At 45.3% G+C, this 11,709-nt stretch overlaps 1 protein-coding gene across 1 annotated transcript; it reads left to right on the top strand.

Annotated features, from left to right (window-relative positions):
* The first annotated feature begins 2,005 nt into the window (after positions 1-2,005).
* Positions 2,006-8,811, top strand: UBE2I (ubiquitin conjugating enzyme E2 I). Its single transcript, XM_026683574.2, has 7 exons — positions 2,006-2,216; positions 2,365-2,442; positions 2,524-2,607; positions 2,812-2,884; positions 3,904-4,013; positions 4,242-4,321; positions 8,149-8,811. The coding sequence occupies exons 2-7, from the start codon at positions 2,377-2,379 to the stop codon at positions 8,210-8,212; spliced, it is 477 nt and encodes a 158-aa protein (XP_026539359.1). The 5' UTR covers positions 2,006-2,216; positions 2,365-2,376; the 3' UTR covers positions 8,213-8,811.
* The last annotated feature ends 2,898 nt before the right edge of the window (positions 8,812-11,709 follow it).

Here is an 11,709-nt window from a genome sequence, read left to right as displayed (position 1 = left end):
AAGCCAGATGGTGTCTTATTAAATGAGAGCAACCAGAATGAGTCTATTCAGGAAGACCATTTTCTTACGATAGCAGGAAAAGATTTGCTTTTCTCTGTGATGGAGCAACAGAATAAAGGCAATTTGGTTAAATTAAACCATTTTCTGGGTTGACAAAGTGAAGCTAAGCTTCACAAATAATGTACTAAGCTTCAAAAGCTTTTAGTTAAGGTTAAAACTAACAATTCTACACGTGTGGATGGAGTGGCTAAGTCTCTGGTCTGGTAATACATGTTCAAACCTTCACGGAATACTCAATCTTGTTGATCTTTATATACAGGATGGTTTCCAATCCATCCAGGGATCAATTCGGGGATCTTTTGCATGCAAGGATGATAGAGATCGTCCTCAACTTACAAAAATTTGTTTAGTGACAGTTTGAAGTTACAATAGCACTGAAGGTAGTGACTTATGGCCATTTTTTCAGTTATAACCATTGCAGCATTCCCATGGTCACATGATCAAAATTGGGATACTTGGGCTCATATTGAGGATCATTGCAGTGTCCCAGTAATGTGATCACCTTTTGTGACCTGACAAGCAGTCAGTGGGGAAACAAAAGTCACTTAACAAATGTATTACTAACTTAACTGCAGCGTTTAACATGCCAGGGCAAAAAGATTGTAAAGGGGGCAAAACTCACTTAACAACTTTCTCACTTAGCAAAAGAAATCTTGGGATCAGTTGAGGTAGCAGGTCAAATACTACCTGTACTACCTATGAACTCTGGCCCATTCTCAGTGTTCCCAATAGTTGTTTTTTTATTATCCTCAAATATGGATAAAAATACTTCAAGACTGCATTTTGTGGGCCCTCTATGTCTTGTAGAAGAACCAGCTTGGGTACAGACTCTGCAGTTTCCCCACATCTCTACTCCTGGTCCACTTCCCTTGCAAGGATTCTGGCCAATACCTCTACAATAGTTGCTATCCAATTTCTGAGCCCTTCAGTAGTTTGTTGACCAAAATCATAAACCAACAAGGTTGCACAAGTATATAGAAGAGGATAGACTGCCATTTGTCACAAATAGTGTAGGGTCTCCTGCTTGGGGGCAGGGTTTGGACTAGATGACCTACCAGGTCCCTTCCAACTCTGTTAATCTGATGCACCCTTCGGACGCTCACGCTTGGCATCTAAAGACTTGACTGCAGTAATGCCCTGTGTGTGGGGCTGTCCTTGAAGACCACCTAGAAGCTTCACCTGGTGCCAAAGGCGACAGTGCTTCGTGAGCTGGACCGGCCAGGGGTGCAATTCAGGGTGAAAGGCCCACCCTGCTTGCGGCTCCTGAGACAGCCACCTGGCCAATTCGATCCTGCCTGCAATGCCCTCCGGCCGCCCCCAAAGCGCACCTGCCTTCTGGAAACCAGGCTCCCCGGAGACCCAGAGGCCTGCCTTGCTCAAGCCTTGGCCGTCGGGACGGAGAGCGAGAGTCCGGCCTGCCGTTAATAATGGAATAAGAGTCGGAAGGGACCTTGTGGGTCATCTAGTCCACCCCCCGCCCAAGCCTCTTACAACAATTCTGACCCATGCCGTTCTTGTCCTCCTTTATCCTTTTCTTCCGTTAAGTCGTTTTTAATCGCAGGTGATCCCGGGATAAAAACCGGCAACCCCCTCCCCCAGCTCTCGATTCGGGTCCCTGAATGCAGCCATGGATCCCCGCTTGGTCAGCGCCGCCCCGGGCCCCGGCTCTCTCCGTGGCTAAGAGCCGCCACTCGGACGGATCGCGACTCCGCCTCTGGATCCGCCCCGGGCGGAGAGCGGCTAATCGGCCAGCCGGAGAGGGGCGCGGGCCCGCAAAGCCCGGCCGCGGCGTGAGGGGGACGCAGGGGGCGGGGCCTGCCGGGTGGCGTTCAGGAAAAGCCGCGGAGCCGACCCCGCCCCTTCCGGCTTCCAGCCCGCTGGCCGCTGTCTGCCGGAGCTGGAGGCGTGGCCTAAGAGCGTCCCGCGCTGCGGCGTTCGGCTTCGCGCTCTCGGCGCAGGCGCTGTCTCGCAGACGGGTCGCGCCGAGGGACAGGCCGTACTGACGCGCTCCGTTTTCTGCGAGGGAAAGGCCGGGTTTCAGACAAAAGGGGGGGAGGCGGGCAGGGAACATCCGGGTCATTCGCCGCCGCCGCCTGAATCCGGGACACGCGCGGGGGTTGCTGCCGCTGCCGCCTCCGCCTCCGGGGCGCTTCACGGTAAGGCCCAGAGGGGATCGCGCCCGCTGCGGGGGCCGACCCGCGCGGCCGCCTCTCAAGGTCAGTCGGGACCCGGCGGCGCTCGGCCTTCCCTCCCGGGGTCCCCGCAGGCCGCCCGACGTTCACCGGCCGCCTTTGTGTGTCGCAGAGTCCGTCGACCATGTCTGGGATCGCGCTCAGCCGCCTGGCGCAGGAGAGGAAGGCTTGGAGGAAGGACCACCCGTTCGTAAGTGGCGGGGGCGGGCGGGCGAGGGCGGCGGGGCGGGCGGGCGGGCGGGCGTCGCGGCTAACCTCCGGCTCCTTGCAGGGCTTCGTGGCGGTGCCCACCAAGAACCCCGACGGCACCATGAACCTCATGAACTGGGAGTGCGCGATTCCGGGCAAGAAAGGGGTAAGGAAGCGGCCCGCCCGCCGGTCCCTTTTGTCCGCTCGCCCCCGCGGCCCTGGGAGGCTCCCGGGAGGGGAGGGGGAGGGGCGGGAGGCGGTTCCCGGGGGAGGGAAAGTCTGCGGTTGAGGCGGAAAGAGCCCGGGAAGCGGCGTCTCAAAGCGCTGTGGGCCACCGGTCGCCTCCCTTGTGCTTCCCCCCTCCCCGCAGACCCCGTGGGAAGGCGGCCTGTTCAAGCTACGGATGCTGTTCAAGGACGACTATCCCTCCTCGCCGCCGAAATGTAAGTCTGGGGAGCCTCGGAGCGTCTCGGGGCCTTGCAAGGCCGGAACAGGCTTAGCGAACTGGGGGGGAGCAGCACCTCATTGCCCCCCAAGCGAAGGAAGGGGAGCCCCTGCCTGGGTGGACCCGGCTGAGGTAATCCGGGTGGGCTCCTTTGCCTCCCCCGCCCGCTGGCCTCCGAAGGGGAGAAGCCCAAGAAGTTGGTCGGTTCTGAGTCCCTGGTCCTCCTTTCCTCTCCTGCTCCCTGAAACCGTTTCCCCTTCCAGAAGCCGGGACCCTTTTTACCTCAGGCTTGGAGGGGCTTCCAAGCGCTGCATCCTTTAGAGCAGGGGTCTCCAACCGCGGCCCCTTTAAGCCTGGAGGACTTCAACTCCCAGAATCCCCCAGCCAGACCCCTGATGGAGAGCACTCCCGCTGCTGCAAAATCTCCCATCTCAGAAATTGGCTGCTTCCTTTCTTTTGTAATGACTCGCTGACTGGAGTTTTACATGGCCAGAGATTCCGAAATTCACTTTTCAGCAACTGGCGAAGCTCTGCTGTTTTGTGTTTGTCTCTTCTTGGAGGGATGTATTTCTTTCCAATGGATGTTTGAGATTTTTCATTTTGTTAATTTGTTCAGAGTCCGAGTGCTTGAATAAATACTTTGGTGCATGGAACAAATACTATTAGGTGTGTTTTTTAAAAATTGCCACCTTTCATATTTGAATTTCAGCTTCTTTTTGTTTTTTTCCCCTTTGGGATTCTTTCCTATTGTCTTTAAGTTACTAGTGCTCTTTTAAAATAAATTTGGTTAAAAAAAAGCTTATTCAGAGGATTCAAGAGGGGACACTATCAGTTATAGTCCTTAAGATCTAAGTGATTACAAAGGAAATTAAATTGGTTTACTTCAGAGAAGGGAGTTTAAATTGGGTATAGAAGCAAAGGGCATATTCTTGCTCCCAAGCATTGACTGAAGCCCTGCTAGCTTTTAAAAGTGTTTCTCCAAAGCCTTGTATCTGAACCAAGTTTTCCTTTCTCTAGGCAAATTTGAGCCACCCTTATTCCATCCAAACGTGTATCCTTCAGGCACAGTCTGTCTGTCTATCTTAGAAGAGGATAAGGATTGGAGGCCTGCAATCACAATTAAACAAGTATGCATTTTGTTAGAACATGGGTCATGTTTATGCATCATACTATATTGATTCAAATGCCCTCAATTGTATGCCTGTAACACCTAATGATTTCTTAATATTTTAAATTCACAATTAACAATTGAGGGTAAGTATTTAACACCTTGATGAAAATACACATCTGATTTTAATCTATGATTTTGCAAGGTGAAAGTCTACAGCGATGCTTCTCTTGTTCTGTGTTCTTAGATCTTGTTAGGAATTCAAGAACTCCTAAATGAACCAAATATCCAGGACCCGGCTCAAGCAGAGGCTTACACAATCTACTGGTGAGTTGCCTTTCAACTCTTTTTTTTAATAGCAAATATAGATCGAATTTGAGATTAAATTTGGTTTCATCTTTTCACATATTAGGTCTCTGAATTGCAGGTAGTCCTCCACTTACGACCAACAATTGAGCCCAAAATGTATGTTGCTAAGTGAGACATTTGTTCAGTGAGTTTTGCCCCCATTTTATGATTTTTCTTGCCACAGATGTTGTGTGAGTCACTGCATTTGTTAAGTGAGCAACCTGGTGAGTTAAGTGAATCTGGCTCCCCCATTGACTCTGCTTGTCAGAAGGCAGCAAAAGGGGATGACGAGACACTGCGACCCTCGTAAATACGAGTCAGTTGCCAAGGGTCTGAATTTTCATCACCTGACCCTGGGGATGCTGCAACAGTCGTGTGAAAAATGGTCATAAATCAGTGCCGTTTTCAGTGCCGTTGTAACTTTGAACGGTCACTAAGTGAACTGTTGTAAGTCAAGGACTACCTGTGTCTAATTTCCTTTCATTTTCACTATCCTCTTAAAAATTCAAATAGGTAACGGAACAGATTCATTTTCTGCTGCTCTTGGAACAAGGGCTCCATTTTAAGCCATTTTAGACAGGTGTGGAGACACCTTCCCTCTTGGAGCTGCATGTGGTATTGCATAATATGTCAGGAGTGTGTGTGTGTGTGTGTGTGTGTGTGTGTATACACACGTGTGTGTGTGTATACTTAGGTACATTCTAAAAAAAGATTTTATCTGAGGTACAAAGGCTGTTGGGAAAGGATGGCCTCTTCTGACAGGGGTGGGCCCTTGCCTCCTTCAGGACCCCCAGAACCATCTCCCTCCCTTCCCTCCTCAAGCAGGCATCCTCTTCAGTTGCAGATTTTGACAGAGAAATTATTTACTGTTACATTTATACCTCCATACTTCTTACAAGCCAACTGACTGTGGTTTGCAGTGCAACAATAAATGATATTAAACGGGACCAAAGTAATAAAACAGGAAACAGTGCAAATAAAATCGTGTAAGTGCAGAACAGTCATCATCCAAAGTCATACGAAATATGAGAACAAAATGCTTATAGGAGGAGGTTTTCGGTCTTAACACTCAGAAAGCAAAGCGAAGAATAACGTCATGGCGTAAGACGCTCCCCCCCAAACCTGGAAGAGGGAAAGTGTTCTGGGGTTCTTTCCTCCTGCCAGTTTGCTACAGGCAGTCCTCGATTTACAATCACAACTGAGCCCAAAACATGAAACATTTGTTAAGTGAGTTTTGCCCCATTTTACAACCTTTCCTGCCACGGTTGTTAAGTGAATCCCAACAGCTGTTAAATTGGTAACTCAGCTGTTAAGTGAATCTGGCTTCCCCCATTGACTTTGCATGTCAGAAGGTCGCAAAGGAAATCACACAACCCCAGGACACTGGCTGTCATAAGTGTGTGTCAGTTGTCAAGCATTGCACGACCCTGGGGATGTTGCAATGGTCATAAGTGTGAAAAATGGTCATAAGTTTTTTTTTAGTGCCATTGTAACTTTGAACAGTCCCCAAATGAACTGTGGTAAGTTGAGGACTACCTGTATTCTGTTTCCTGGGCCTCTTCTAGGGAGGAGCCTCTTATAATATTGCTCATCTAGAATGTAATTTGCCACCACCAAAGAAGTTAGATCACAGGACCAGAGCACTGAAGCATCAGGTGGATGGGGAGTGCCTGTTGCCTTTAACCCAGCCAATGTATTTGATCCCAGGCTTCTCACCTGGGTTCTTGCACTCATTCCTAATTTTTTAGCAGGTAAATCTGCACAGGCATAATGTGGATTCCTCCCTAATCTGTATAAATGTAGATAATCAAGGGCCCTTTTAAAATTTCCTTTACAAAGGCAAAGTAAGGCAATGCCCAGAGCTCCTTTAACATGCAGGGGTAGAGAGGCATTCTCCCTGAGGCATTGATGGGCAGAATCCCAAGATAAATATCAGAGATGCAAGTGGGGTAATAAGATGTCCAGCAGAACTGTTGGGAAGTGGCTACGTGGAGAAATTAGACCATCCTGAGAGAGTAGGCTTGAGCATGGAATGGAAGGGAAGAGCACCAAGTGTGGATTTTTTAAGGCGAAAATCCAGGTGGCAGTTCTGGTTCTTAATCCAAATTGACCATGTACCCTGCACTCCTTCACTCCAGATTGGGTTTTCTCCAGCAGGCAAACCATTATTCAGGCAAAGCCTGGTTCCTCCGGGGGCGCCCAAATAGTCTGAATTTCTAGAATTTCAAGGATTCAGGTTATGCAAGAAATCCCATTACAACCTCCTTCCAGCACTTCCTGCTTCTAATTATATTCTGTCTTTGGTTTACCCTCCACAGCTATTATCTTGCTTGCAAAAATTCCAAGTTTCAATCCCCTGCCGCAAACTATGATTATTAAACTCAGTTACTTTATATAATGGGAGGGAAGGGTAAAGAGAGGGAAAGTTATGCTTTTTAACAAATGCAGCATAATAACCTTGTGGTGGCTCCTAAGTTCTGAAATTCCATGCCTTTAGAGGCTACAATGGTTCCCTCCCTGCCAATATTCAGGAGGCAATTGAAATACTGCACTTTGGCAGTCTTTGGGAAATAAGTGTTACTGTTATGACTGAGTAATTATACAGGCAGGTGTTATGAAAGGGTTTCTGTTGAAATATTACTTTTAAAAATATATTGGAAAGTGCTCGTATGGTTTGATGTTACTGGACTTCAGTTTGAATGGATGTTTTATTAATGTTTAGCATTTTAACCAGCATATACATTTGGTAAATGAATAATTTTCTACCGATAATTGGCTTTCAACCTCATCAGTAAAAGTTTACATGAATACCTTTATAATACGCTGGATTTGTATTATGTACAAATTATATTTGTATATAATTATATTACATATACACAATTATACACACTGGTGGCACAGTGGTTAGAATGCAGTATTGCAGGCTAACTTTGCCCACAGCCAGGAGTTCAATTCTGACAGACTTGACAGGTTGACTCAGCCTTCCGAGGTCAGTAAGAAGAGGAGCTGGATTGTTGGGGAGCAATGGGCTGACATTGGGAACTGCCGGAAAGCCCTCTGGAGAGGTAGATAAAGGCTAAGGGCTGTGGCTATTGAGATAGGCTAACCTGAATTCTAACCATTCCTAACAGGTTCAGCTGAACTGCAATCTATCCAGAATGGTTTAGCAAAATGTCTGAAACACAATTTATTCATTTGAAAACAAAACTTTAAAAAAATTTGAAGCAGTTAATTATTTTCTGAAATTATGAGCTAGTCTAAGCATATTTTCCATGGAAAAGCTGCATGCTAGTAGACTGTTGGTGTTCACAATTAGAAAGAGTTGAGACCCATTTTCTACCTCATGAATAAAGAAGTTGCTGCCAAAAGCCTTTGGGACATGAGAAAACATTGTCTCTGAGTCATTAGGGTCATCGGTTCAGAATGAAGTGGCTTTTGGTTTGGTTTTTGGAGATTCCTCCCCTTTAGAATCCCTGTGCCTCTTATCACCTCTTTCCCATTCTTAAATTACTTCATTATTATAAATAATTGCATTCAGTCTGATACTGATTTTGCATCTGAAACAGATGACATTCAAACTGTTCATTCATATCAAAATTCTTGAGAGGTGTGCTCTAAAGTGTTTGTACTTGTGTCCTAGCCTGTAACTCCTGCATAATTTCCATCTCCAGGGAAACAGTGAAAATTCACTTAAAATACCAACAGTTTGATTTTTGTGGGGTTCTGTGCTAGGGAGAATCTGATCTAGAACACTTTATGGATTCTGATCTTTGAGAATCGTTAGCTTTTTTTTTCTCTACATTTAGCCAAAACAGAGTGGAATATGAAAAGAGGGTTCGAGCACAAGCCAAGAAGTTTGCTCCATCATAAGCTCCTGTCATCCACATCTTTAAAGGAAGGGATTAATTGGCAAGAACTTGTTTACAAAACTTTTGCAAATCTAATGTCGCTATGTACAATTAATAGTCATTTAGGGGAAGGGATTATATGTGTGCCATTTTCCATATTCACCACTTGTATACAGTTCTAAACTTGCTCAATTGTCCCCAGTTTTTCATACAGGGTCTCTTCCTTCAGTCTTTTGTATTTTTGATTGTTATGTAAAACTTGCTTTTATTTTAATATTGATGTCAGTATTTCAACTGCTGTAAACTATAAACTTTTATACTTCTATAAATTCACTAGTATCTCTAGTTTCTTTGCTCTCAGATGCAGGCACGCTTTAAAATGTTTTTTTTGGGGGGGGGGTTGTTTTTTTTTGTTTTGTTTTTTGGCCTCTACTTGGCTGGTAAGAAAAAAAAACCATGTCCTCCATTTATTTCCTTTTGTTTTCTACCAATAAGGAATTAGATTGTTGCATAAATGCCTTGGATCCAAAGTCAGCCGCATCTTGATTCTGCATCACCTCCTTTGTGTTCATGGAGTTTTGTCTGTGTTGCTGTTTAGAGTAAATAAACTGTTTCTATAAAGTTTTTTGTCTCGCTTTCTTCCCCATTTCTTCGCTATTACACCACTTCTGGAGAAATAGCTGCTCTGCAGTGCAGATAGCACAACCTGATGTGGAGTAGTTTCATAGTTTCAGTTAAACACGGGTGAACGCTTGCTGACCCTCAGTAGATGGCTTTGTCTGCTGTAGCTGTCGGCAAGCCATACCAGCAGGTCCAGGAGTTTTTAAGTATTTTAACAGTGCTTTTCATACATCTTTAAAATGCAGTTAAATTGTATATGGTTGCACAGTGATGGAAAGAACAGAAATGTTTGAAAAAATGAGAAATGTTAAATTTTGTATTGAGGTTACTACATTCTCTGACAGTTTACAAAAAAAGTTTTTATGGTTAGGTCAGGAACTTGCTATGTAATCTCTTTTTAAACTATAAATAATGTCTGTATTAAATATAGGTTAATATCTGTTCACTGAAAAAAGCAAAAAGCCATTAAAAACCTGCAAGAGTTATCATTCCATGGCAGGAACTTTCTAGAGAACTCTACATCTTTTCTGTGTTGTTTTTCACGCACAAAAGGAAAAATAAAAAAGTAGCATTGTTCCTAATCATTTATGAATTCCTGTTCAATTAAGCAGCATCTCCAGGCCAACATATACAAATACAAAATATATTTCAAAGCAAGTTTAGGAAATCATAAAGTAATTGAGATGTTTAAAAAACCCTGAGAGAAATTCAGTCCATAACCATATGGGCTCCAGCTATTTGCCCTATTCCAAAGCCCAGGAATAAAATTTTATGCTAAAATTAATGTTGGCTCTAATAGCTGTTTGCAAGGCAGAAAAAAGGCTGTTCGCTATAGCAAATATTATGCCTTTTTAAAAAGCCAATTTTATAGGATTGGTAAGGAAAGGCTTATCTCTAGTACCTTCAGCCAAATTAGGCACCAGAGCAGGGGTGTCACGCAGAGCCTGCGTGCCGGATGTATCACGCCCTGGCCACGCCCGGTTTAGCGAGGGGGGAAGTCTCAATATGCCATGTGATGACGTGAGTTTGACACCCCTGCACCAGACAGTAGAAAGATCCCTCCGAGTATCACACTGGAGTCGAGTAAAGAAGGTTTATTAGCATCTTACAATGCAGTATTTTACTTCCTATTACAGTTTTCAGACCACACAACTCTGGGTGGTTCACAATGAAGTAAAATTAAAATATCAAAAAAGAGACAAGATGACTGGAACATATTGAATTCCAAGGCCCGGAGAAGAGTTTTCAGCAAGTTGTGAAAAATCAATAGCCTGGGGAAGACTATGATTTCCAGGTATACATCATTCCAGAGCAGGAGCCGCCATCATGCTTTCTGGGCCCTGCTAAAAACAGGACCCGGAGCGTGTCTACTCTGACCTCACTAGGCAATTCCTTTGGGTAGCTCTAGGGCTACCTAGCTCACAAAGGGCTTTCACCAGTGCCTCGAATTGCACCAGAAACCAAACAGTAACCGGTGCATATATTGTGATCTACTCATGGCTGCCTATACTGCTGTATTGTGGACTCGCTGTGGCTTCCAAGTGGTCTTCAGGGGTGGTCCCAGACTAGCAATCCAATCACAAGATGACCAAGGCACTTTTTGAAGAACTTATGAGCCAGAAGTGGCCACTATTATCCCCTGCTCTTGAGCTCCAGTTTGTTCTTCACATCCAGCCCCATCCAGCCTCCAAGGTCAGCATTTTGAGAGTCATTTCAGAACTATAACTCAGTTCCCTCTGCATTGCGCCCCCGGGCTCCATAAATAAGGGACTGTGGGTATATGACTCACAGAATCCTAGGATCGGAAGGAATCTTGGTCTTCTAGGCCAATCCATTGCCCAAGGCAGAAGTCTCTATACCACCCTAGACAAATGATTGTCCAACCTTTCCTTGAAAACCTCCAACAATGGAGCACCTACAATTCCAGAAGGCAAGCTGTTCCAATGATGGTTTTGTCAGGAAATTCCTCATTTCCAGGTTAAATCTCACTCTGCTCAGCCACCCATTGCTTCCTCTGCCCTTAGGTGCTGTGTAGAATAATTTGATGCCCTCTTTCCTGTAGTAGCCTTCAAGTATTGGAAGACTGCTATCATGTCTCCCCTGAGCCTTCACTTTATTGGGCTAAACGTACTTGGTTCCCTTAGCTGTTCATTGTAAGATTTAGCTTTGAGGCGCTTTCTCTCTGTTGCTCTTCTCTGCACTATCTCCAGGGGCTCTGCATCTTTTTTGAATTGGGATCACCAAAACTGGATTCCAAGTGAGGTCTCATCAATGCAGTATAAAGCAGAACTATCAAATCCATGATCGTGACGTCATCCCTTTGCTGAATCAGCCTAGAATGGCATTTTTAGCAGTGATCAGTGTTGCTGACTCATATTTAAGCAGTGATCCACCAGGACACTTAAACCCCTCACTATTTCTACTGTTGAGCCAGATGCCTCCTAGTCTGTACCTATGCATTTGGTTTTTCCTTCTTAAGTGCGGGGCCTTACTTTCTTCATAACTAAACTGCACCTTCATTGGACAGGTCCCAGGTCCCAGGTCAAGTTTGTCAAGATCCTTCTGAATCTTGCGTCTATCTTCCAACGCAATTCCCCCAGCTTGGTGTCATCTGCAAGTCTGATGTTTTCTCCTTTTAGCCCCTCGTTTAGATCATTTATGAAGGTTTTGAAGAGCACCAGGCCAAAGGCCGAACTCTGTGACATGCTCTCCTCCATGTAGATGTAGCTCCATTGAGGACTACACACTGTGATTGATGCTCTTTTCCAGGATTTACACAGGTATTGATGTCAAGATGATTGGTCTGCAATTTCCTGGATCCATGTTCTAGGGGGTGGGGTGTACCAATTTCTTCATAAAAACATCAGGTATGTAAATCGGAAGTGCTTTAATTTTGCA

Source organism: Notechis scutatus, chromosome 12, assembly GCF_049901735.1.
Source record: "Notechis scutatus isolate UNSWTSFEM ecotype Mainland chromosome 12, rNotScu1.2, whole genome shotgun sequence".
Taxonomy (NCBI): Eukaryota; Metazoa; Chordata; class Lepidosauria; order Squamata; family Elapidae; genus Notechis; species Notechis scutatus.
Note: the sequence above shows the minus strand (reverse complement) of the source record. Positions and strands in the feature narration are given on the sequence as shown.